Source organism: Tauraco erythrolophus, chromosome 3, assembly GCF_009769465.1.
Source record: "Tauraco erythrolophus isolate bTauEry1 chromosome 3, bTauEry1.pri, whole genome shotgun sequence".
NCBI lineage: Eukaryota > Metazoa > Chordata > Aves > Musophagiformes > Musophagidae > Tauraco > Tauraco erythrolophus.
In genome coordinates, this window is record NC_141467.1 from 51,849,489 (window position 1) to 51,877,466 (window position 27,978).

A 27,978-nucleotide genomic window follows, 5' to 3' on the forward strand; every position below is an offset into this window, starting at 1 on the left:
TTCAGCTTCATGCTTTTGCAATAAGGCAATAACAAATGAAGAAAGGTTTAAGGTGATTTATTTATCAACGATTTTGGGCTGGCTTTTGCTGTAGGAATTCGATGAGATGTCTGTTTGAATCTGTTTTCAGCTACATCCCTATAAACAACAAATATAACATTTTACACATATATCTATGTGCTATATCTAGGGCTGTATAAAATAAACTGTATAATAAAACTGCTTAGAGAAATACATGTTTGAGCTATAATGCTTAATTTTGTTTGCAACCCTATAATTTAATTACTCAAAGTGTGTGAAATAGAAGTATATGGATTATTAAGATTTTTTCTCATCTACTGGAGAAAATTATTCTGTATCTATAAAGTGTTCCTTTATCAGGTGTTTTTTTTCAAGTGAATTTTAGCCTGCAGTGAGAATTTTATACATAATATTTATATTCTACTGTCACAGTAGTCATAGAAAAATATCATGAGCACTAGTTTCTTGAGTGTCAGTATTTATTTGAAGAATGCATAGAACCTGTGAATTTTCTGTGTTGTTGAATCACTAAACCATAATAGCAGCCTTGGGAATCAAGATTAGTTCTCCTAGCATGTTTATTTTGCAGGTAAATTTAGTCCAGCCTGTAAACATCATTAAGGCTTTTCCTTTTCCAAGAAAAACAAGTAGAGAAGCACATCTAGTATCTCCAACAAATAGTGCATTTTATTATAGTTTTTTCTTCTTCCAAGATATAAAGACCCCATACGCAATTTGTCATAGTGGGTAATGAGTTACATCGCAGAACAAATATAGACATTAGAAGTAGAAAATTGTTTTATTCTCCTATTAAGTGTTAACAGTATGTAATTTCGAATTTTTGCATTTCGTTTTTTAAGTAAAGATAAAGATTTTTCTTTGCCAGACCTAAACGGCATTATAAAAATGCCAGTTGTGGACATTTATCCTGAAAATACGTATTGGGATTCCTAAGTATCTAGAAAAAGTAGCTTGAATGTCGAAGCTCTTCTTTTTGCATACATCCCTGGATGTGATGTTAATGTTTTATTTTGTTGATGAGCAAAGATTTCCTCTTATTGCAAATTTCATCTTAACTGAAATCTGGGATGCTGCAGAAGACCCAGTAGTGATGTGCATCTTTGATCTCAAACAGAGGTTGCCTGTGGTAATTTCAGAGATTCTGGACAGGGCTTTGTTTATTTTACAGAAGAATTTGTGGTATTCTGGGGAGGGGAGAAAGTAGAGTCAGCTTTGACACATGATGAACACATGTTGTGTAAAAGGAAAAGGAAGAAGTCTACAAAGCACTCTGCACTTTGAAGTTCATTTCCTCTAAAATTCAATACAAGAGATTTATTGGGTTTTCAAGTAGAAATTGTATGGGCAATTTAGACACTGTTTCCCAGCAGCAGAGAAGTTGCAAAAAATATCTGGGCAATATTAAACTTGCCTTTATTTGTAGTTTTAAGCAGATTGTTATGGTTTTGATGTATGCAGGGTTTTCTTGTCCGTTCACTGCATTGGTTTTTGCATAGAAATGGCCGTGAAAGCAGTTGGCTTTCCTGCTGGTGGTTGGTTTTTTTTTGTTTTGTCTCTGCATCACAGGCTAAAAGTACTAAAACGTATTCCAATGATAAGCAGAAAAGTGATTGTTTTGACCAAATTGAAAATGGTATTTTTGAAAGAGCTGCGCAAGAACATGCTCTGAGTAGACCCGATAAACGTTTTGACACAACCTCTCTGCAGAAGAAGAGAGGCTTGTCTCCACCTTTGGTGGTTCCTTTCTAGGGATGATGATTTCTAAGCCTCATAAAACCAAGGAGAACTCTTCTTCAGATTTGCCTTATTTTCAGATGGGGCTCTTGGGAGGAAAACGGTCATTTTTTGAAGGAGGCGAGGAACCGAGAACTCACCTAACCTTCTTCTATCCAAGTGTGTTAGTGAAGGCAAGTTTGATTACTTAAGACTTTATTACTCCTTGATTTAATTTTGCTTTTTAATCTAGAAATCTGTGTTAGGAATTTTGTTAATAACCTTCCTGGAGAAGGAAAGGAGGAAAACTTGAATGGTGCTTTAGGCAGGATTATGCACTTTATAGGTGAAGATGATGTGGCAAACGCTGCATGTGAAGCTCTTGGGTGCAGGGTGTTCTTGTTTGTACAGTGTCACAGACATGCTGTGGCTGCAGAGACCATCTCTTTTTTTGGGTTGGTAACCTTGAAATTACTTTCGGGTTGCATATTTGAAGAACTGCCACGCTGTGTCTTCAACTCTGCCAGCTTCAGGGGGAAAGAGGATTGCTTATAGCAAAAGAAAGGTTCAAGTTTACAAAGTCCTACTCCAGTGCTTCGTTTTTAGTCTGTTATAGCTGTCACAAACCAGGACATGCACCAGATAAGATGAATACTGTGGAAAAAGAAAATACTGAGTGGATGTTCCTGAAGAATTGGGTCATCTCTGTTTGGAAAGTTTTAAGAGCTGATGTAATCCATATTAACATTATGCCTACGATTCAGAAAGATATTTTTTTAGTAGTGTCAGTTCCTACGTGTTTTTAGAATTAAGAATTTTCAGAACAAATGATGTCTCTGCAAGATGAATAGCAAGTAGTTTATATTGCTTGGTAATAAAAATTTGTCTCCCTTATTTAGTAGCACTTTCACATGAGAAAATTTTAACAAAAAAAAAGCATTGGGAAAACCACTTTTACTGCAGATGTAGATACCTGGGATGATTTTTATTAAGGATTTTCCTGTTTAATGCTGGTACTGTACAATCTGGTGTTGAGATGTGTCTGAGTGGATTACATTTTAGCTTCTATTTTCTCTATCTCAGTAGTGAATTTTTATGCTGCTTTTCTATCAAATGGTGTCATCTTGGTTAGCAGTCTTAAAAAATATCAGGCTGTGTGTATGCATAAATTCCTATATAAATGATAGCTTGTGGATACAACAAATAGTGTAAGTTATGATGTTTAAAACTTAGATTTTTGCAGCCTAGTGGCCTAAGGGTTTACAATAATTTACATAGATGGCTTGCTAAACCATACTGCATAGTCCTACTCCATAGTCTCACTGAAGACAATAAAACAGCACCAGGTGGCAGGTGAATATGTTCTTACAGGATTGAGATCTGAAGGCAGATTATGAGAAATGGTGTAGAGAGGATGTGCAGGAAAAAAATGAGTAAGAATTAAAAACAAGTTGAGCAAACTCAATGGTTGGAAACAACAGTAATATCATTAGCTCCATGTGATGGTCTTCATTAGTCCAGTTGTGTTGAAGAGTTGATCACAAACTTTATTGATAAGACATTCAAAGGATGCTTGGGATTGTAGGTCAAGTGCTCAGCTTCTACGTAACCAGGCCACATATGCTTAACAGATTGTCATCCCTTTCATTTTCCCAAGTAGTGCAAGTTGAGATGCCATTATTAATGCTCCTTTTTATGTCATTATATGGCTCTTTTGAAACACTGGTAACTTTCCCTTTCACTTTTTCAAGATAGAAGCAACCGCTCATCTTGTTCCAAAAAACCAAAACATAGTTAATTAAAGTAAGCAATAAGTGATAGTTATCAGCATTAAAATTGTTGACAAGTATGGACTTGTGTTTTGTATTTAGAAAGATGTAACAAGACTGTTCACTGAGCTTCCCAGTCATGGAAACTAAAGAAGTCCACATATAATTTTTAAAAAATTGTGTGCTGTTAGACAGTGTCCCATTGAAATAAACATTAAATCTCCATTAAAAACACAGCTTTAAATTAACTGGTGCATCTGAGAAGATACATTTTACATTATAGATTATTGTAGACTACATAAACACAATTTATGTCTCTATTAGTTCTGAATAGTTTCTTTTAATCAGTGATTACTAAATATAGTTGTTAGTTAATAACTTACAGTAAGATCTGTGTATTACTAGCAGAATATGTATTGTCGGTGAATGACTGTACACTTATGTATATGAAAATAACAAAGTTTCAATAAAAATCTCTTAGGTTTGGGAACGGGTACTGATTTTTGAATACGTGACTTAGGGAACAAATTTGGGCTTGGAAAAGCATTTCAATAAGCAGCAAAATGCTACATGCAGTTACAGCTATGTAAATAGTTATTAAATTAATTACTTAGATACTACATTAGTTTTATCTGCTGTGTTTTTAGTGGTGGTAGCTGAAAGGATTCAAACATGTAACTTACCTGACTGTGCTAACACGCGAAGTTGTTAGGAGAATAAATCATAGTTCATGTCTGCAACCAATTGCAAAATCAAAATCACATAGCAAAAATATGCCTTGATCCTAGAGCTGGGATTAACACCATTACTGATTTGGTTGTATTGCGCTGGCATTAATAATGTGGTTAATAGTCGTATTGATTTAGGACAGAGAACATAAGTAGGGAAAGCTATGTATGAGCATGCTTGTTTTAAGGAAGCAGGCTGAGATTTTTCAGAAGTGCTCCTTAGCGATTCATTTGTGCTGCCTCTGAAATAAGTGTGTGAGCATCCAAGTGTGAGCACACGCTTCTTTTAAAATAATGAAGTCTTTTAACATTACCAAAACTTCAAAATGAAAAGCTAGGTTTGTAGGGTGGTAACCTTGTTGTTTTGGTTGGATTTTTGTTTGTTTGTTTGTTGTTGGTTTTTTTATCTCCACCTGAAGGTTTTTCTGTTGAAAGAAGAGAGAAAATGTACCTCTTCTGTTGAAGGTGCATAGTAATGTTCCGTTCCCTATGTGCTTTGTGAAAGATCTCAGTAGCATAAAGGGATTTGCTCCGTCTTCTACAAGTTAATTTTAAAAACCCTAGAAAACCTTCACAGTAACTTGTCTGCTAATTTCATAGCATCATTTAAAAGGACTCTAAAAGCCTTGCAGTCAGAATAGGTTAAATCAACATAATTAACTCTTGAAAGCTTCTATAAAATGAAGGATATAGGCCAATTCATGTAAGGTTCATACTCCACTGTATCATTTTCTCATTCTCAGTTGTATACTACTGAGTATTTCTTTTTTTATTACTGGCAACTGAATTTTTATTAACTCTTTTACTCTCTTATAGCCTTTATGGTCAAATTTGTTGTCATCTGGCTTCCTGTCATTGTCCACAACCCCATACCATCAACCTTTCCATTAAACACGAGGGGATGCAATGGGAGAAGACTAAAAAGGATATATATTTTTTAATATTATAAACACCAAATATGGTTTATTTATGGTTTCTAATTAAGTTTCTTTTTCCGCAGTAGGAAGGCAGAGGAAGAATAATTAGGGAAATGGTATATTTGCAAAAGCTGGGGCGGGGAGGAGAAGGTTGTGTGAACAGATGTGTGTGGGTGGATGAGAGTGTAAAAGAGACAGTAAAATGTATGAGTGCGTGCAAGTGGTGACAGAACATAAAGTGCCTATTTATATATGAGCATTTGCGTACATAAGACAGTCTTTGAACATGAAAACGAGCTGTATGTTTACAACAGATATTGAAAGATGTTCCTTAATTCCGAGTGCCCTGCCAAATGATATCAGCTATTGTTTTGCTCTTTCAGTGTTCAAGTCTCTTTAAGTACTTTTCCATGCAGTTTTCCGTATTCAGGTAGACATATATTGCCTTAAATGCTTCTAGCATAGCATCATTTATTCACAAAAACTAGTCCTCCGTAGTTTTTGCGTATTGTGTAGTCACTGCAGGCGAGTCCACAGAAATTAAGTAGTAAGGTCAGATGTTTTCTTTCATCTCCTTGTTGCCTCTGTTTACTGAGGAAATGGCATGAAATGAAATCTGGCACATAATTAAATCGTCTCAGCCTTCACTAGAGGAATGTGTTGAGCATCCTCAACTGCACTGACTGCATCAGTTTTCCTCTCGCTGTGCTGTAGGAGTTCAGCCTACCTGGAATCATAGAATCGTAGAATGGCATAGGCTGGAAGGGACCTGAGAGATCATCTAATCCAACCTCCCTGTCATGGGCAGGGACGCCTCTCAACTAGACCAGGCTACTCAAGGCTCTGTCCAACCTGGCCTTGAACACCGCCAGGGAGGGGACATCCACAACTTCTCTGGGCAATTTATTCCAAAGTCTTACCACCCTTGTACTGAAGAATTTCTTCCTAAGATGTGATCTAAATCTGTTCTCCTTCAACTTAAACCCATTTCCCCTTGTCCTGTCAGTGGACACTCTTGGAAAAAGTCCCTCCCCAGCCTTCCTGTAGGTTCCCTTCAGGTGTTGGAAGGCAGCTATTAGGTCCTCCCGAAGTCTTCTCTTTTCAAGGCTGAACAATCCCAGCTCCCGAAACCTGTCCTTGTAGCAGAGGTGCTTCAGCCCCTGGATCATCTTTGTGGCCCTCCTCTGAACACGCTTGAACAGATCTATGTCTCTCTTATAGTGGGGATACCAGAACTGGATACAGTATTCGAGGTGGGGTCTCACAAGATCAGAGTAGAGGGGGAGAATCACCTCTCTTGACCTGCTGAGCACACTTCTCTGGATACATCCCAGGATGTGGTTGGCCTTCTGGGCCGCATGAGCGCACTGCTGGCTCAGGATGAGCTTCTCATCTATAAACACCCCCGAATCCTTCTCTTCAGGGCTACTCTCAACCCACTCTGTGCCCAGTTTGTATTTGTGCCTAGGATTGGATAAGGAACTTATCGTTAATGCATTCCAGGAATCCCCCAGATTGCTTGTTCCCTGCCGTGTTGTTTTTCCAACTGATGGGACATTTCTTTTCTTTTCTGAATGGGAGCCATAACCTGGAGAAAAGCAGAGCCAGTGCAAGGTCTGTACAATTCTCGTCACAAACCTTCAAGTGCAAAAATCTTGCGAAATGACTTCCAGCTCCAGTTGGGAGATAAGAAGAGCTGATTATTGTCGAGTTTATGTAGTTTGATTTGAACTACACAGGATTAACTCTGAAACAGTGTTGTACAACTTCAGACTTAAAAAAGATTACGTCCAAAGATTCTGGGAGAGTTTTATCGGAACATTTGAAAGATGAAGAAAAATGCGACATGTTAGTCAATAAACATAAGTGCTGAACTTTGAAAATTAATGAACTATAGTTTTGTAAATCTTAAGCTGAACTTGCATTGACTTCTGTAACATTGCACCTCCAATATATTCTGTGTTTTATGGCAGTTGTAAACTCCTCTTTATGTGTACAGCTCATAAAATACTTTTAAAAAGAAGTAAAGAGACAGTTCAAGTAAAAGAGATGAGATTGAGTTTTAGTTTCTGTTTCTTGGTGATTTTCCTGGTTTTTGGCCTCAGTGTTACATCACTACTGGTAGATACTGTGAAGCTGAAAACTCCCAAATCACTGAATTTTAAAAAATGCAATTCAGACTTAATTTTTGCAGTATTTGGGAGTGATTTGAAGTTCGTGGCTTCATGCATGTAAGTTCAACTTAATAACACCATCCTGAATTCAGGTGTGAATTTTACCTTTAGTATGTTTACTGTTTTGTGAACTGTGCCTGAAGATTGTGATGGAAGGGATGGAGCAGTAAGGGCATAGTAGCCTCCAGATTAGCACCATTTGTGATTTGTTTTCTGTTTCCTGTTGTGAGGGAACAGCTTCTCTGTTCCACCATCCTGCATGTAGCTCTGTTGTATATCCATTTGTCTGTGTCTGTCCAAGAAATTGTCCAAATCCCAGGTAATCTGATGCACTACTCCAAGTACCAATACTATTAATTGAGCAAGAAGAGGAAGAACCTCGTCAGGAATAAGTGGGCGTTCTTGATCTTTCCCATTCCTCTGACACAGTAGTGGCAACATCAGACTGAGAGACTGGATTCTGAACAGTATTGCATGCTGTCAGTATTTTCTTCAAAATGAAATGAAAAGTAAATGTGAAAGGAAACTCCACTGTAAACAGAGTCAATACAAACTAGCAATTCATTTTTCCTGAAAGGCTTTGTGAATGTATTATTTGTCTATCACTTGCTACATAGGATTTTAAACTCTTTTATAGTTGAGTTTGAATATCTCTAACCGAGACAAAAGCAGGGTGAGAATGTCAGGATCTTGAAAGGACTGGGGGGGGGGGGGGGGGGGGGGAGGGATCTTACAAAGGTTATGAGAAGTGGTCTGTTAATGAGACTACTCTGCCTTGTGGTCTTGTATTGACTCTCACGTAAGTCTTTCCCCACTGAATGCTATAGTTGATGCTGGGTATATACTTTTGACTTGGAAGTCTACACTTTTAATTATTGTATATATTTGTTAGTGTTGATATTAACTGTCATCTTTTCCGCTGTATGCGTGTTCATGATACATCCTAATGATGCTCTTATAGGAAAAAATACTGCTCCCAGAACATCACTAAAAATGATGCAAATCATAGAAAATGCTAACTGTAACTGAAACAACCAGTTCCCAAACAATTCTACAGCATAAATAGATGCCTGGTCTTTCTTTGACCAAGATAACCCTCTGAGATATAGAAGCTCTGCTGGGCCTGGCAGTGCCTTTGTGAAGGAACTTGCTTTCTTCTCCTTTGAAGAGAAACTTTCCTGTGGGGTTAGGCCAGATCAGAAGCCAGATTGTGTGTTTTGGAGAACACAATTACATCATTAGGTTAAACACAAAGTAAGGACTTGATAGAGCCGACTTAATGGAGGTTGTTTGCATCAGATTCATCATTCCCTATCAGGTAATTGTGAAATTGCTTTAAGCCATAACAACAACACTCACCCCCTCCCTCATCCTCCAGTTCAGTTCCTCTCCTTTAAAGTCTCTGGGGTCATGACCCACCTGGAGGCCAAATATGTGGTATCTGGTGTACTGAATGATCTGATTACATTTTTACTATCAGAGCCTTCAACTCAATGTGTAGTTCTACTCCAAAGAACTATTGGGTAATAATCCACTTTCCAGAGTTTACTTTTTTTTGGTATGTGAGGGACCATAGTCACCTGTTTTTCTAACTAAAAGTGGGTAACTTGCACACTGCAAGTCATCTGGAGCTGTAAAGAAGCTGAGCTCTGGTTCTTCTTGAACGTCCAGTGTCGTATTTCTGCACAGATCTTTTGAAACGTGGATGACAACATAGGACAAGATTATTTGATTGAACTGACAAGACTTACTTTTAAGTTCAGCTTCTGGGGTTGAAAGAGTCATCAGAATTTCCCTGAGCCCTTCACCACACAGTTAAGCAATGTGGTCCTAAAATCAATCATCCTTGACATTTTGCTTTATATTACTTCAATTTCTGTCTGCCTTGATGGAAGCTGCCATCAATTGTAGTTTTGTTTTCCATAACGAATGCCCATATTTACTTTTTTATTAAAAACTATAGCATGAATACTTCTTCCCTTGTGGAATTTAATGATTACTTTGTTCATGTCTCCTTGTAAGGACCCAGATTCAGATGTGAGGGCTGCCTTCCAGCTCTGTTGTTAAGGCAGCTCTCAAACTCCAGCAAATCTCACAGTTAATCCTCCAGTTCAGTGATGGGCCACTGCAAATAAGACTTGAAGTAGGCTTAGGAAATCTGATGTCATCATGATGTCCTAGTATCTGGATCTTTGCAGAGAAGTACCCTGAGAGTAACAGAGCCTGGAGGTGCAAGTGATTTGAATGTTAGGAAATTCTCCTCGTTTCATGTTTTGCTGCAGATTTCATATTGGAATTATTCAATTTTAATTGTGTCTTCTAGTCTCTCTATAGTAAGTTTTAAGGACGTGGAAAACAAAAAAATCAATCTGAATAGAGTGGCAGAATTGGTGGGGTAAAGAGGGGAAGCCTGGAGAGTGGCTGTTGTCAAACTGAACCTTATTCCTTGGTAGGATGCAGGAGTAGGAGAACATATACCAGCCAATGTTACTATACATATACAGTCTGCATAACGCACATATTAACATCCTGCAGAGTCCAATCCAAAACAGAGCTCAAAAGGTTGCTAAGAGAAGTAGGCAACTTATGAATTACACTGGTATCCAGTGGTGCAGGTAAAAGGAAAGGTGAGGGTTGGAATACTCTATTACAGGTGTGCAAATTGCTCATTGCTGGTAATCTAACCAGCTCCGTGCTGAGCTAGCTGCAATTAGTGTGCATGTAGTTATGGAAAGAACTATTTACCCCCAGCTCAAACCTCCTGCCCCTTAGAAACCTCTCAGTGCACCCAGGTAGGCTCTGGCGTAGTTCGGTGCAATATAGCTGGATATAGGATAGTGGGCGTGAGGGTTAGCACTGATGTATCAGTGTTGACAGGAGAAAAACTGGCTTGTGAGATCGGAGAGGAGCTCCTCAGTCAAGTCCAGCTCCGTTTTCCCTCAGACACTGTGCCATATAGTCTCAACTGCACTCAATCTGGGACCATCTTTCCCACATCCCCCCAGGCTCACTAACACTACACCAGGTGTGCAGAATTTCAGGGAAAACCTGTCTTAATTTCACTCTAGAAAGCAACGAGGTTTGTTTTGTTGTTGTGGGGTTTTTATTTTTACCAAATGGCCTCATATAAGAATGTAGGATAGACATATTATTTGGGTAACTTTTTCTACCAATGAGCATTAATTTAGTTAAATTAAATCATTGGGTTTAGTCACGTTTAAATGCATATATGGCAGGTACATGTCTTAATAACAGAAATGTTTCTCTCTCCTCTTTTTTCCTTCCCTTCAAATTCCACCAATTTGTTTCTCCTCCAGACTCTCTGCTGCCTCCTCAACCCTCCTCCGTGCACACAAGCACATTTTGAGCAGGTTACGCTCCTGCTGCCTCCTGCGTGGTGGCTTGCTGCCAGCTGCCTCCTGTTTACTCTGGGAAGAGGAAAACGAAGCGCTTCTTAATTGCACCAGGCGTTTAGGGGTAGATTCAGAAGCAGAAAGACTGAGGCATTAATGCCTTGAAGTGGTGCCCTGGGCTTTCGGGCAGGTTGGAATCAGGATGGCACAACCCCAGCCGGCCAGCGGTTCGCTGTGGGAGGGTCTGGCCAGCTCCTCTGCCCTGCAGCGGGAGAGCCTCCTGCTCCTCCCGCCTCTGCTCTCCCCCGTCAGCTCCCTTGAACTCCAAATGGGGCCCAGCTGTCGTAATTGCCTCGGGCGGTGTTAGGAAATCAGCTGCCCAGTGCTGGCTCCCTGGCGCTGGTCTTCGGGGCTCCCAGCTTCCCCGCCGCAGCCCAACAGGACCCTCAGCCCTCTGGTACCTCCGCCTGTCCCGTCTTGCACAAGCACATCCCTGACAAGCCTTACTCCTCCTCAGCTTCCATGCTGCAGAGACGAGTGCTCACACAAGTTATGGTTCCTAAGCTTTCCTTTACTTGGCGTCTCGGATTGCAATCTTGTTTTCTCTTGGCAAGCTAAACATGTCCTCTGGTAATAACCAGCTTTCTCAGGTAAATCCATGACAGTCACCATCCACAGGCAAGTCTCTTCCTATAGATGCCCAGGAGCCAAATTAGATAGCCTTGGCTCGCCAGTGTTGTTGCTGTGTGCGTACTATATTTTATTAATAGTTTCCCATCAAAATGAAAATACTTGTCACAGATTGTATACAACATGTAGATTGTAGAAAATGTGGCGGATGAACAGACTTTCAGGCAGATGATGTGCCGTGGGAGTTGCAAATTTTCTGATTCTTAAAAATTGATTCACTTTTATTGTGGTATTTTAACTAAAGCCTTTTTTAAATTGCATGCATTCCTGAAATCCTACCTTAAGTATGTCATACCTGACTTAAAATTCCATAGCACAGAAGTGAAATTTTATGGTATGCAATTTAATGATATAATAGTTTGCCGTGATTTCACTGACATTTATGGAAATATCATCACCGATTTCAGTAAAACCAGGATTTCAGTCACTTAGCTGTTTTTCATCAATTCTTTATAGGAAGGCACCTGACAGGATTTAGTGTACTGCAACCTTAATCCTACTTCAGCATAACTTTTTCCCTAACTCACTTTGTAGCTGTGCGTTTGTACACATTCCCTGCCATTTCCAAATTTAATGAAACCTTACAGAATGAAAAAGAGAATCTACTCGTCTTAAGTATTTTATTGCTGAAATACCTGAATGTGTAACATTAAGAAATGCTGTTTATCTCTGTATTGTCTCTGGTTGGGGTAGGGAAATGCTGGTACCTCAAAATTTAATAAAAGCCAGTCTAAGCCAGAAATGTGGAATTATTTTCCCAAAGTTGTGTAAAGTCTCTAACTGAACAGGGAACCAGGCCTCTCTCCCAGGTCGGAGTTGAGTAATTAGATAAGCTCCATGCCTATGTATTCCAGTAGTATAGCAATGTTTAACTCTTAGATATTTGTCTATACCATCAGATCTCAAATGCTGCTGTAAGTGGCTGTCATCATTATTGCCCTTTTACAGGTGGCCCTGAGGACCTTGAGCAACCCAGTGATAAAGCAGGAGTGGAATTATAGGTTTTCTAAATGCCAACTTATCTTCTTGGCCAAGGTCTCTTCCTGGTCATAGGGCTAGGTGACATCTAGTGAAGGGAAGTACAAAGATAACATTACAAGGTTTTATGCTTTTGTATCTATTGAATTAACTGGGGAAAAGTTATGCAGAAATAAAATTCTCTGAAAATGCCGTCTTGTATTCAGAATATTGGAAAATGTTAGATTGTTGTTTCTTTGAAGCAAATGTCATGTGGTACAATGATCCAACAAAGTGGAAAATTTCATGTTTCAATGAGTCTCCCTCAGCTCAATGTAAAACCTTCCATGGCCATCCTGCTACTAAATGTTTACATTTAGGAGTCTGTATCTTCATGCTGAAGGCACAAATATAACAGACTGTGGGCTGTATAATGTCACCCAAGGAGAAATAATGATCTACAGGTCTGTTCGTGCTTGGATATTTCATGGAGTCATAAATTCATCACTGATATAAACATAAATGTTAATTGTCAAAGCAGATATTTAAATGATTGTTATCACTATACTAGTGTAAGGCATAATTTAAAATTAAAACATTTTACAGCATTTGCTTTGTATGGTTTGGATGTTACTTATCTCTTTTTTTGCTTACATCTTTTGTTGTAAGAGTATGATTAGATCATTTGAGTTATGGATCAGACTACAAGTAAATCGTATTATTACACTGAAGACAAGAGATGAAGACCCTGGAAAGACGGAGAACTGACTTTCTGCGTAATTTCAATTAATATTAGCAAGAGCAAAAATTCAAGGTATTGCATGTCTGTATGTATCATTTCTCTGCAAATGACGGCATACTGACAAGTAAAACCATGTAAACACAGTTAGACATCTAGTGAGGAGGCCAGACTTGATGGTTTTAATTTTCTGTGTTACACGCCCTTCTGTAGTCTACTCTGAAAATCCTAAAAAAAGACAATAAGAATGATTTTATCTATCCTCCATTAAATTCTACACCAAGCAGGTTCTTGAGGCTGTTGAGAGGCTGTGTATGCAGAAGACATAAAGCAGTGTGTTGGAAATGTGCTAAAAGCTGTTACGGAAACAAGAGGACACAGTCTACCAGATTGAGAGAGAAATGTGAACATGTAGTACTAGTTAGAGGTGTTATTTTCGTAGGCTACTTTCTTATTAACTTTATATCTCTGTCATGATGGACTTTACTGAAGACCTCACTCTTCATTTGTAAATGATCTGCTTATGCGCTTTCCTATCCCCTTACTAGCTGTTTTTCTTTGTGTTTTTAGATCATGGGGAATTCATATGCAGGGCAACTAAAATCTGCCCGTTTTGAAGAAGCTCTTCATAACTCTATAGAAGCTTCTCTAAGATGTAGCAGCGTTGTCCCACGGCCGATCTTCTCACAGCTGTACCTGGATCCTGACCAGCCTCCTTTCTTGCCGGAAGGTAACCATGAAAGTATGGCACATTTCAATTGTTGTTTTTCTGTGTGAGAAAAGAGTGAGATGCGTTTCATTTAAGAAACAAAAAGCTGCACAGCAGTTCATTGTGTGACACAAAAATCTGAATTTTAGGCCTCGTTAAGGAGAAAGACTGGCAATGCTGGTTATTTTAAAAGGATATAGATGCTGAATATATATACTGAATATAGTACTGTTGGAAAATTTATTTTATTTTTGTATTCTTGCTCAGATGTGAAGCCAAAGGTGGAAGAATTGGATAAAGAGTTAGTACATCGCTATTCACAAAATGGAAACTTGGACTTTTCTACCAACCAAACTGTTAATGAAATGGAAGATGAAGAGGAGGATGAAGACATGTCAGATTCAAGTAGTCCACCAATCCCATATTCACAAAAACCTGCCCCAGAAGGATCTTGCACTACTGATGGTTGGTGTCCATTCTTTTTACTGTGTGATCTTTACAAATAATTCTTAGTATAATGCACACTCTCTACAATTAGAAACTCTTGAGCCTGGAAATACAGTTTATGGTTAAAGCCTTAAATCTGAGAAAATACAGATTAAGTGGACTTGTTTCAGGAGATAAAATGTAACATATTATTTGAAAGCAGGCAGAATGCAGAGGAGGACCAACACGATGGTGAGAGAATGGAGTTCTGTCTAACGAGGCTCTTTGCCTATCAGGACAAAAGCTAAGATGCTGTATGCTTACACCTTCTAAGTATATCAAGGATAAAACAGTAGGGAGGGAGAAAAGCCAGTCATGCCAACAGGGCTCTGCGGAAGTGTAATGGATGCATAAAATGTTCATGAATGCATTCAGGTTAAGGGTTTAGGATTCTCTAATTATTGGTGATGCAGTTCTGGACCAACCTGCCAGTAGCGGGAGTAGAGCTCAAAACCTTTTCTGGCTCCAAGGCCACCATTTGTTCGATTTGTGAAAGAGATTTTTATATGACATCAAGAGATCTTTCTCAGTCTCACATGTTCTGGTGATCCCTGGTTGCATTTGAATGTCCAGACAAAAATGTCAGTTGTAAGTTTCCAGACAAAGGTCTATGTCTTTTCTTGAGAGGTGACCTTTTGTCCACGTGCAAACTGCTCCATGTTCACCAGTGCCTTTGACACCTCTGCTCAGGATTGCTTCATAAGGCTGCCCTGCCCACGGTGGCACTGCAAGGAGGTGCTCAGCTCTCAAGCACTCACTGCAATGCAGACCTCTCTGCTGTGGCTGCAAATTGCATGTTGCAAGATTATGCCTACTTATGTTATAGTTACATATACTATGTAACTAGCTCATGTGTATATGTAATACTATGATTTTAGTATATTCTGGAGAAGATGATCTTCCAAGGGCAGTTCTGTGTTTTGATTTTTATCTAGAAGTCTTTTATGATCAGAGTGCTCTAGAAGAAAGTTTCCTATGTTACATCCACAGAATTTTAGAATTATTCATTACTCTCTGTCATTTTACCATTCTGAATTTACAGATTCTGTCTTGCTCTTCAGTGTTTTCCTCAAAGAGCTGATTTGAGAGAACAGTATTTTTGTGTCTGGAAGAGGAAAGGAAAGTACATTTTTTAAATCATAGAATCTTAGAATGGTTTGAGTTGGAAGGCACCTTAAAGATCATCTAGTTCCAAACCCCCCTGCTATGGGCAAGGACACCTGCCACTAGGTCAGGTTGCTCAAAACCTCATCCAACCTGGCCTGGAACATTTCCAGGGATGGGGCATCCACAACTTCTCTGGGTGACCTGTTCCAGTGCCTCACCACCCTCAGATTAAAGAATTTCTTCCTTAGATCTAATCTAAATCTACCCTCTTTCAGTTTAGAGCCGTTACCCATATCACTACTCACTTTTTTACAAAAGTCCCTCTCCAGCTTTCTCGTAGATCCCCTTTAAGTACTGGAAGGCTGCTAGAAGGTCTCCCCAGAGCCTTCTCTTCTTCAGGCTGAACAACCTCGACTCTCTCAGCCTGTCTTCATAGAAGAGGTATTATTAAAATACTGCTAATGATCTGTTAGGACAGTTTTATGTAAGTGTTTAAAACACCCGGTTTCCCAAACATTCATGCTGCAGGCTATATCTCAGAAAGATATTAATCTGATAGCTCATCTTTCATCTCATGAATATGCCCTTCCAGAGACATAAGATGCGATCGATTGCTGCCATTGTTTACATCCCTTATCTTGGTTATTTAATTACAAAGATAAATGGCATTAGGAAAATGTTAAAGAATACTGATAGACTAATTGAAGTGACTGGAAGTGTTTGGATGCTTTAAACAAAGCACGTATTTAATTGCTTATCCAGAGCAAAATGTTGGTACTGGAACCTTCAGTTCATAGCTCCACTTGCTGTAAAACCTGTCTCCCACCTTTTAGCACAGATGGGGTGAAACCTTTTTCCCTTTTAAGATATTTATGCTTGTAGGCTTTTTCCGAATTCAGGATTTATGCCATAACCGTCATATTATTTTCTGTGGTGACTTGTTCTTTTATTCAGGTGGCTGAGTTGTCAGTCACATGGGTGCAGAAAGTAGATCATACTGCCTTTATTCGTTGGTAAAATAAGTAAGTGCCTCACAAGTGACAATTTGTTGGATATTCCTTCTCAGCTGACCATAATATTAGATCCCTTAACTCTCCTGTTAGCCCTTAGAAAGAGCAGCTGCGTTTGTCATAACTATTAGCCATAAAAGTAAAGACTTTGTAATCGAGAAGAATAATGGTATTTGGGGGATCACTTATTTTGAGGGCCTTTTTTTTTTCTCCTCAGAACAAACTTTTGTAACTAACTTACACCTTCTGTGAAAATAAGGTTTCAAGAAAAATACTTCTTTGTTTTCATGCAGGTACCTCAAAGTTGCAACAAAATTACACAAGAAGCTGTTCTGAACCACTTGTTTGCTGTAGCTTTAAAACAGGCTATTTCTAATTTGTGGAGTAGCATTTTATGCAAGCTGTGGGAAACACAATAGTAGCACCTTTCTTTTGTTAGTAAATCCTCAATTTACCTGACGCTTAAAGAAGGGCCAAGGTAGTTTCAGAGGCAATTAGGTAAGCAGGTACTTAACACCTGATCAGTTACTGTGAAGTTACAATAGCAAGTGACAGTGACCGGTAATTCATATGTAATTCTTGGAAGCTAGTTCCTTATGCAAATACCCCATTTACCGCAGTACAACAAGGGACTGGTACCTCACATTGTAACTGCTTCTTGTTACTGGTGAGGAAAGGGAAAAATACACAGAAAATTTCATTTTTAAGAAGATTCCAGCGCTTCTAGGTGTCAACGGTTGTGAGGATATATTTTTATTTTCAGGAAGATGGGACTGGATTAATTTAAATGAAGTGATGTTGGAGAATGCAAACGTGCTTCTCAGAAGCAAAAACTAATGAATTTTCTTTCAAAGAAATGCAGATAATGTCTGTAAAAGCTATTCATTATTCTTTTTTGTGACTGTTCTTGGTATTTGCAAATCTCTAATCAGAATATAAATACCTGTTCTTTATTTAAAACAAAACTGAGATCCTGTGGGAAGATGATTTTTTTGAAATTGAACAGCTCAGTTGTGTGCTTTTACTTTTTATAATTGCACATTGATAAACAATTTCATAAAGAGAAGCTGGTTTCTTTCAGTGGCTCATGGGTTTTCTCATCTTCGTACTTAGATGTCCGTAAAAGGTACACAGGTAAATGTGACACTGAAATGCCATTCTTTTTTCTTAAGAGTCGTATGTATTAGTGCTGCTTGACATAAAAATTTAGGTGCAAATTCAATTATGAATGAGTAGCTATGAAATGTAAATAGATTTTGCATGCTCTAAATCTTAAACATGAACAGCACAAGTTCTTCTTGTACAGAGACATCATGTCTTATCTTTCCTGATGTGGCAATGGTTATCTCTCACAGATAATTAAATATCAATGCAAAATCATGCAAAACAAAAACAAAACAAAACAAAAATCTGGGGTCTCTGTTGCTTACTAGCTAGAAGAAGACAATGTAGTAGAGAAGGGGGTTAATCCCTTCTTCCTCTCCCCACAGTGAGTTAGTTGGTTCCAAATTAATGTTTCTTGCATGGAATCTTCTCATTCAGGTTAAAAGAGCAGCAGGAACTTAAAACTAGAAGAGTCATTTGCAGACCAAAAGCCAAGGGAGAAAGATAATGAAGGGCTCTTGAGTATACCCTCTGCCTGTGTTTGAAGGAAAATTCAAGACTTTTACTGTGCAGAAGCAGATTTGCATTCTTTCCATATCTCCTGGTTGAAGGGAGCCCCAGCTGTACCTGGCCAGGCTCCACAGCCCTCCCTGGCTCTCTTGCTGCAGCTGTTGAATAAGCGAGAGAAGAAATCCCAGAGGCTCTGAGTCTGTCTGTATTGCCTCCTCTTGCTGCACACCCATCGGAATCCCTTTCCCTTCTGCAGAAAGGAAGCCAGAGGAAACCATTTAGTATCAGCCCTGTTACTTGTCTTGCTCCCTCAGAAAATGGGGTTTTGGCAGTTGCCTGGGAGCTCTGCTGCCCATCTGTTGGGAAGCTGGTAGCTGCTTTCTGCTATTTTTGGCGGAGAGGTAGAGATCCTAAAGGTACTAAATTTCAGCAAGATTTGTGAAGTTCAGGAGCTGGCTGGATGGTATCAGTGTCCCCAAACTAAAGTCCCCTGGGGCAGAAAACTAATTACAGCTCTCCTCTTACAACAACCTGAACATTACAGAGGCATGTGCTGGCCGGCCATTCTGCACATACATACCTCTGATCCAGAGATGTCGCCAACCAAAGCAGAGGAGGGTGCCGAAGGAGATTGTACAAGGAGGAAGAGGGGGAACATGGGAGGGATCTGAGAGCACTTTTGAGTGGAGTAAGGGACGATACAGGGGGTAACTCTTAGATATTGTTTGCAGATTAGGCAGGGTGCAACATTTCTACAGCACAATCCTATGTATCCTAAATGGTGGGACATATTAAATATATTCTGATCAACAGTCTGTCAGGTAAGAGGCTGCTGTTGCATGTGATAGCAGACTGAGATAGATACATCAGTTTATTTCAACAGATACTGCCAAGATGTTACCAAGTAATGCTTATAAATTGTTAAGATGTTGTGATGAGTTTCTTAGGGTTTTCCTGCACCTCGTCCCCTGGGGACTCAGGCAGAATGGTGATGTGCAGCTGCTCAAAGTGTAGCTGAAGTTGTTTTTGCTCCTGGCCTGGATAACAGCAGTCTCAGATCTTGTGAACTGCTGGAGCATTATTGCACCTCACTGGGACATCAAAACCCTCATGCATCCAAAGAGGCTCTAAGTTTCTCGTATGATATTCAGCCCCCTCAGTGTCATGTTGTCTTTCTGAAAGCAATGCTCTATTGAAACGTAACTGATAACAATGTTGCCAACCAAAATCCTGCTTTCTTTGGTGTCCTAGATTGCTATTGCTAACAGTTCAGTCAAAAGCCTCTGTTTATTCACTTTTTGTGCTTCTGGGCATTTCCTAAAAATTTTTAGGTAGAGACAAGGCTAAAAAGTAATTGTGTAAAAGCACATGTTTCAATCTGTCTTAAAATCTTACCATGCTTGCTGTTTCATAATCCTTGTCTACAGATTTCCTGTTTGCCCACATTGTCAGCAGTGGGTAATTTTTCTATTTTAAATCTAAATGTAGGGTGGTATTTTCTAAGCATGTCAGCTGTTCAGATTTCACTGAATGCCTAAATATTTAAGACCAGTTTTGAAAATTCTGGACATAGTACTCAAATGACATAAGCATTTGAATAAGCACATCCTATTTTGAATGTAAAGGATTTTTGTTCCCATATTTATCTGCAACTGCTTTCTTATAAATTACATTGGAAAGTCTAGATAGTGCTTAGCCTGATACCTAGCCTTCTGTTTGATTAGGATTAGTATGGTTCTAAGGAATACACCTTAAAAAGAGTTTAACATACTAAATTGCATCTAATCCGAAAAGAAAACATTTTGCTTTAAATATGTGGGTTTAATGTTTTTCCCCTAAAACATAGGTGACTTCTTATTGGTAAGTTATTAAAATCCATTTATTTTTTTAAATAAAAACTTGAGGCACTTCATTTTAGTTCATTGACTAGAAAAAGGCATTTGTGAGGGGCAAATCCAAGCTAGCTTTCATCTTGACTGAGCTGCTGATTGAATGACTGAAGAAACCATTCAGCTGAGAACTGGTTCAGCAGATTGCGGGTGTAGACACAAGACTGAACCTGTATCGGTCCCTGTTTTCAGCAAGCTGCTACTTGCCAGGAAGTTCATGCTAGCTAACTCTCTGCATTCCACTTTGCACAAGTTCTTTGCCTGCTACAGTTCTGAGATAAAAACAAAAAACAGCTTTCACCATTTTTTACTGCAGTTTTACACTCTGCGTTTTAGCACAGTGGGTAAGAGTGCAGACACATATTATTAATGGTTGAGGTGGCTCTTGGTTATGCTGTGATCACATTGCGTTTTCAGATGCTTAGTCAGTGTCTTTCTCCAGTGGTTTGATTTTTTCCTTACAATTTCTGTAAGAACTATAGATTACTTGAATAATATTTTAAATTAAGTGTAAGTAATTTACATTAATAGCTGAATTGTTAATAGATATTACAGTAATTTCAAATTCAGTTCGATATGTTTGGTTTTAACAATAATGTTGATTATTGTGATTATGATTTGCTTTATTTCAAAATACTGACTCATGCAGATGCATGCATTTGTTGTCTGTATTACATTATTTCTATGGTTGTACCAAAAGAGATATGGTCAGTGGATAAATGTGTGATGGTTTTGGACACCCTGAAACGGGAGGGTTTTCTGCTAGCTGCTGCCGAGAGAGGTGTGAGGCCGGACTGTAATGCACTGATGTTGCAACTGGAGAAGTGAGAATTGGAGGAGAACACAACACAGGAGTATTGCTGTTCACAGAACCTGGTAGTGCTTTCATTGACTTCTGCCTAGGGGAAACCAGAAAGCCCGGTGCGATTGTGTCCTTTCCTGTGGAGGAAGCCACGTGACTGTTGCGTTCTCTCACACCTGTCATTTCCTTGCTTGAAAGTCAAAATTGCTCAAGAGAAATAATATGCTGGAGCTGTGCAAAAAAGTGATGCTGACCCCTGTAACTCCAGTGCTGAAGCTAGTGGAAGAGTCTTGGAATGTTGTTGTTAATTTACTTAGTCAAAAGAATCTAACTTTGAAGTTGGCTTTGGTATGAACAAAAGATTGGACCAGCTGGACCTCCAGAGGTCCCTTGATTGCTCTGAAATTCTAAACACCCTGAGCTATCCCATCTAACCTTTTGAAAATCCCCGCTGTGGCTGCTCGGTGGGTGACTGCCACTCCACCAGGAGTCCTGAGCTCACAAGGGCCCTGTTGCGGTGCCCTGCCACAGCTCTGGGCTGCCTTGCCTGCTTTTTGGTGTGTCCCAGCCTGCCACCTGCTCACTGCAGGACGTGGAACAGCAGAAGCTCGTTTCATTCCCCAGTTTTGCCCAGTTCTGCTGCTGGCTTTAGCCCTACATTGACCATTAGCACAAGAACCAATGTATGTTCTTATTTTCACATATGTATATTTGGGTGAAAAAAAAAACTAATTGGAGACTTGAAGTCTTGCAGTCCATTGAGACTTCAAGAGACTCAATTGGAAACATACATAAAGCATGCTGTACGTCTCTAAAACCAGTGAATTAGTCTTTTGCTTGCTGGAATTCCTAAAACGTATGACCTAAAGACAGGCTAAAAATTAGATTTTAAAATATGTTTCCTTTAGTAGTCAGTTTTAAACTTCAGTAATAGATTTTTATCGTTCCTTTGTATTACTTAGTGATGTTTATGTACCAATGCCAGGACATTACGAGCAGCAAAGATGAAATTGGTTCTCTTGAGAAGATTGTAAACTAAAATTTGGCAAAGAAAATATATTCTTTGGGATGTTTTAAGACTTGTTTTCTGTTATAAAATCACAGTCTTTCCTTCTTACTTTGAATGGTTTTGAAAAATTGAGTTTCTGAGACATTTGATGTCTAGCCTCTAGAGACTTACATCTCTTGTCTACCTGAATGTGTTCAGGATCTTTTTAAAATAATGTTTATCTATTGTCTCTGAAACCCTGAGCTAGTGGATCTGATGAGATGCTATCTCCATTTCCTCTATTTCCCTTGAAAAGGGTATATTAAAATCCTCAGCTAAAGCATCGAGTTGTGAAGCCCATTTGCTTTTGGAACTGATAAAAAGAAGAAAATGAAACAAAATCTTTTGAATTTTATCATTTGTTTTGGTTTGTTTTGTAGGTTTTTGTCAAGCAGGCAAGGATTTACGGTTAGTATCACTGTGCATGGAGCAAATCGATATCCCAGCAGGCTTCCTGTTAGTAGGAGCTAAATCTCCCAACCTTCCTGAGCACATTCTAGTCTGCGCTGTTGACAAGCGGTTTTTGCCAGATGATCATGGGAAAAATGCACTTTTAGGTAAGAGATTTTTTTTTTCTTTGTGCCATAATAATTCAGAGAAAAAGGTCAGTTAGAAATTATCTCAAGTCATTTCAGCTAATGACCTTCTATTAGAAATATGTTGAGGACAGGCTTGTTTTTATTAAATTAAATCCGTAGCTGAACCTGCCTTAAAAGCCCATTTTAAAAAAAGTCCCTGATTCCACAATTAGCCACAATCGAAGCTCAGTGATTTCTGTGTGGACAGAAGTCAATTGCAGCCCTGGCATTCTAAATGTGAACTGTCTTCATATTCTTTATCTGTACTGATGCTTACAGCATTTTCATTTAAGAAGAAATATGCTCATGCAACTGTAGAAGATGAGCTATCTATTTTCCTGTGGATTAAGGGACAAATTCTGCCCTTGGCTCCACCAGGAACATTGTTCTCAACAGGAGCTCTGAGGGCAGTTTGCCTCTCAAAGTCTAATACATACAGGATAAAAAAAAAAACCCACACCAACATTTGTGTCATAATTGGTTACGTTTCTGAGCTTTAATATTTTAATACAAGAATGCTTCTTGGTGATTAAAGACAGACGTATGTGCACCTAGATTTCCTGCCTGGCTCACAATTGGTACACATTTTAACAGGCTAGTAAAAGTGATTTAATGTATTTTGGCTCCTTTAGCCTGTTCTGAATTTACTCTCTCATTTCTCCCTCTGGTTATTGTGCTGCCTAGAATATATTCAGAAAGACCTTTCAACAGGGAAGAAATTACAATAAAGCATAAATACCCTGATTTAACCACATTGTTCAAATTCTGGTCCAGACTAGCAATATGTTGCATAACTATTGAAAACACCTCTTTTTTTATACTTATGAGCTCTAATGTTATTTCTCCCTTAAACTCAATTTAATGTGCTACTACACACTGTAAACCTTTGGACCTGCAGCAGAAATCCCACTGGACTGAGTTAGACGGGAGCTGTAGCGTGATGTGCCCTTGCTGGGTGCGGTTGGGACGTGGGATCATGGGGCACTCTGGTGTATACTGCCACCCTCAGAGGAGCTGCTCCCCCACGGAGCAGGGGAAGTGTCGAGAGTTGATCAGCAAGAACTCTCTGAAACAGGCAGATGGTGTTTGGTCTGAATAAATGTGGTACTACTGGTCTTTGTTGGTAAGCCTTCCACCTCCCCCAGCTTTGTATCTATCTGTCATCTCTGATATTCTTTGATAATGAGCCTAGTGACTCACAACTCTGCTCTGGCATTGCTGATATTTAAATGCCTCTAGGCCTGCATAACTGGTACCTACGAGCAAAGAATTGACTCTGTAGCTCTGTGAGACCCTGATGACTGTTTCTGACAACTTTGGAGATACACCAATAGATCCTGTGAGTTGCAGGGGAGAAGGGAAGGACTGATTCAGTCTCAGGAGAAACAGGATGAAGAAATCTACCACTTGGCATCCTCAGCAACATGATGGTAAAAGAAGATAATGAGGCACAGTAAGGCTAAAGACAATGGCCTGATTAATAAGAGTTTTATGGAAAATGCATTTTGTCAAAATGACTGAATATCTTTTTCATAAAACTATGAATTTGGCCCATAGATGAGTGTAGGAACCAGTATTCTTCAAGCTGCTTGGCACTGTGGAAAATAATGATACTAGTGAGTATGAGAAACCGGTTCTGTTACAGATCTTGAACTGATTAGTAGATGGGAAAAAAAACCCTAAAATAAAGCATTTCTATTAGGTATTCATCAGCCCAGCACTATTATAAATCATTATTGATGTTCCAGAAAGAATATAAAATATTTTTTCATTAAGAGTTGAAAGTGAGTCAGAGAGGAATGGAGTGTCAAATAAGCCAGAGGAGTTTAATTGTTCAGCATTAGATAATAGAGGGCTTATTCAAACCAGGATTTTAAGGCAGGCCCATTTCCGAACATGCCCTGTGCTTTGTTCTAAGAGATGTTAGACTGCTGTCATCTATGTGCAGCATTGTCGTTGACATAGTTGTAAATGGCACTGGAAATAAGGGTGCATGTAATCCTCAGTCTGGACCCTGTCCTCCAGACCTCAACTGAAAATTTCACCCCTTCTGTGAAACCATATTGGAAACATTGCAGAAAAGCTCTCTTCTGCTGTTATTCCTAAATATGTTACTTTCATGAGAGGTTGTAGGTTTTTAAAAAACATTCTGAAGCACTCCTAACTTTTGCCATGAAAATCTTGACATTAAATGATTGCTTTTAAGACTTTCAGGCTGTAAGGTCCAGATTACTTGGAAAGTGCCTTGTATAAGGATCCTCAGAGAAAATTCATTAAGCTTAATTTTAGCCACACAAAGTTGCAGTGGGCATTATGGTTTAGCCACTGTTTTGAGAGAGGGAGGCATGCAGCTTGGCACCCATGGTTTTTTTTTAATGTAGAAATGTGAAAGTGAAATAGGAAACCTATAGAAATTTTATAGCTGGCCATCACAGCTGCCTTGCCTCTCCAAGTAGTTATTTCTCTCTGCACTGTGTAAAGTGGAAAACTGATGGTAGGATTTTGGCATAAGTTAGTATGACCTAGAAAGATGGCAGAGTTTCAGAAAAGCTAAGACTAAAATCTCCCTGTTTGGCTGCATCCTGACATACGTGTGCTGAGCAGGGCATCTGCAGTAGTTAGCTGTTTGGAGGCCTCCAGTTGCTCTGAACTGGATGTGCAGGTAGGTTAAAATGGCCTTATTGCCAGAAGATAGCACAAGACGTTTAATCTGTGTGTCAACCTTCTACTTCATTCTTCCAGGATTTTCTGGGAATTGTATAGGCTGTGGAGAAAGAGGATTTCGATACTTCACAGAGTTTTCCAATCATATCAACTTGAAATTAACCACTCAGCCAAAGAAGCAGAAGCACTTAAAGTACTACCTAGTAAGAAGCTCCCAAGGTGTACTGTCAAAGGGACCCCTTATTTGCTGGAAAGGTAATTAAGGTGGCCATTCACTTAGCATTTTTTTTATTATATTAGTGTGGTGTTGAATGAAAAATGTGAAGTTGCTGTTGAAAATGTATGCATTCAGAAATAACTGTAGAAGATTAATTTCTTTACTACTTAAAGGAAGAATTCCCACTGATTTCAGTGAAGTCTGGATTTTGCCAAAGAGGTTTATTTAAGTCCTGATAGTAACCATGCAATTGTAAATGGTCTTCCTCCATCTCCCTGTGTTTTCAGTGGGAGCCCTGAATCTACCCTTCTTGGGATGTGCAGCCATCTTGGTAGAAGAAATAAGGTTGCTCAGTCTGGTGATTCTTTTCTGTACCTGAAGCAAGATGACTCACAGCCAGGGCTCCAACATTGGCTTTCCACTGATATTCATCTTAGCAGGTGCAATTCAATCTGTCTAATGCCTGAGGATAGCTAGCAGGCCATAAGATTCAGAAAGCTCAGGTCGCTGATCTCAGGGAAGGAGGAGAAATTTTGCATACCCTTGCCATTTATGGTGTGTGTTACACTTGGTCTTACCCTTTGCTGGAGCAGCCTCTGCGATACTGTTATGTGCTAAAGAGATTGCGTTTGTGACCCCAAGGCCATGGGGTCTTTTACTGGAGGATGCAGGTTTTTGGAGCTAGAGCCAAAGACTCAAGGAGGAATGATTTACCTGCTCACCGTCTCCTAGGCTGCTGTATAGGCAGACTGTCTTCCTCAGCTGTGGTCTCACTCAGGAAAAACAGAGTTCAATCTGGTGCCTGTTGTTACAAAGAGGATGATGTGAGGAGAGGAGAAACCCCACAGGAGGACTGACACACATCTGAAGAGTCACATCCTCATGTGAATAGCAGAATGACACCAAAAAGAGATGGTTATCACCGAGCTGTATGAGTGATTATAGTACTGTATCAGTTAGTGGTTCAAAGGGATCCTGGCTTCAGCTGCTTTTCTCAGTTACGAGTATAATTAGCTACTGCTTTAGAGTGGATGTGCTTTTCAGCAGCATTTTTCACAAAAACTACAGAAAGATTTAATTTGGTAATGAAGTTCCAAATAGAGAAAAAAGGAAACCTTATTTTACTTTTAGAATCCTCGTTCTGAAACCCCTCCCTGATGTTCATGCAGTTGGGGTTGGTGTGTGTCCTGGTAGATGCAGTCAGGAGTAACGCGCATGTGGAAGAGGCAGACACTGGGTTGACTTTTGATTATATGCTGGTTGCAAGTGTTTTGAGCACCCATGAAAGTTTAGAAAATCAAGTAACCTCATGGGTGTTATTTTGATAGGCTCTGTCCCTATATTACTACCATCCATCTGGTAATCCTTCACTCTTTACATTGAAGGTGTAATTAGAAGAAGAGAAATACCCCTTTCTCTTCAAACAAAGCCTGATTAGATGTCTGTTTTAAAAATGGATTAATGTGTGATTTTTAAGGTGACCTTCTCCTCCCTCAACTCAGTTTTCATCCAGACAGACACTCACAGCGCTGAGATCTCCCTGAAGGTTTTCTGGAGACATACTAAGAATCTGGGTTTCAGCACAATGTCTCCTTTTAAAGGGCAACATATGACGGTTTGTATAAAGGTTGTGCCACAGGAGTCGCTGATTGTTTCCTGGGATATGTCCAATACCTTCAGATCGCTTGGAAGCTGCGAACTGAGGGCTCTTGCCATTTTGCAGCATCTGGTCTGTATTTGCCTGGCCCTCTGAGTGGCCCCCAGGGAGGTTCTCTTAATTAGAAGACGAAGTTGACTAAACTGCAAGAGCTGTGTTTTCGTTGCATGCTGCCATTTGCCGCTGTTTGTTGTACGTGCTGTATGTATGCTTTCAACGTTTTGTCGCCTTTCGCCACCGTGTTGCTGAACTTTCCTACTGGAAGGCAGGCCTCGTTAATATGTACTGTAGCTGCTTCGTTTGCAGAATGTAGAAGCAGGCAATCATCTGCTGCTAGCCTCCCTGCTAAACCAAATTCTTCGGTGTCACCGTCCGCGACCCCAGAGGGTGGATCAGCTAATGGATACAAATCAGGGTTCACTCAGACAGGTAGGAGCTGGAAGTGCTATAAAGATAACCATTGGGGGTGGTAAGTTACCTCAGATACTGGTGGTTCAGGGATGCTGTAAACAATTGGGTATTTACCTCAAGCCGTGTATAGATTACAGCGGGGAGGATGCCTTTCAAAATTTGCTTTGTGAAGGATGGAGACCCAGGTGAGGTTGAAGGTTAGCTTAGTACTCATAAGAACAGTCAATTAAAAAGTATTAAAAGATCTTCTGATTGGTTTATTTGATTCTGTGTCTCCTGTGTTTGTTTCATTTAATTTTTTGTGTATCTTACAAAACTTGAATTATGCACTTATAGGGAGATGTTTACTTAGTATATAGACTAGGTAATTTGTCCGGAAAAGTAAAAAATCTCCTTTTAGGGTTAGAGGGGCAGCTTTTATTTATTTGCTTGCTTATTTATTTATTTATGTTTTATTTCACTCAAGAGTGTACTTAGAATAGCAATTTCCCCATACACATACGGTGGTTCTGTGTTATGTCAGCTAGCATGCATCTCAGAACTGTTCTAGAAAGCTATTAATGACATGCGTAAACAAGGAGAAACTATAAAATCAAAGGGACAGTGGCTGACAAGAAGCATCTTAATTTTATTTATTTATTGCAAATAGCCAAGTTGCTTTTCTTTGAGCTTTTTTTCTCATTGATTTATTGCAGCTTCATCTA

The 27,978-nt window shown here is 39.3% G+C and overlaps 1 protein-coding gene across 1 annotated transcript in view; it reads left to right on the forward strand.

The window, feature by feature from the left end:
- GREB1L (GREB1 like retinoic acid receptor coactivator) overlaps positions 1 to 27,978 on the forward strand; it is a 79,979-nt gene that overhangs the window by 2,392 nt on the left and 49,609 nt on the right. The window contains exons 2-6 of the mRNA XM_086608600.1: positions 13,653 to 13,812; positions 14,059 to 14,256; positions 22,128 to 22,304; positions 25,068 to 25,244; positions 27,170 to 27,292. Coding sequence (XP_086464726.1) covers positions 13,656 to 13,812; positions 14,059 to 14,256; positions 22,128 to 22,304; positions 25,068 to 25,244; positions 27,170 to 27,292 — 832 coding nt within the window. The 5' untranslated portion in view covers positions 13,653 to 13,655. The remainder of the gene's footprint in view (positions 1 to 13,652; positions 13,813 to 14,058; positions 14,257 to 22,127; positions 22,305 to 25,067; positions 25,245 to 27,169; positions 27,293 to 27,978) is intronic.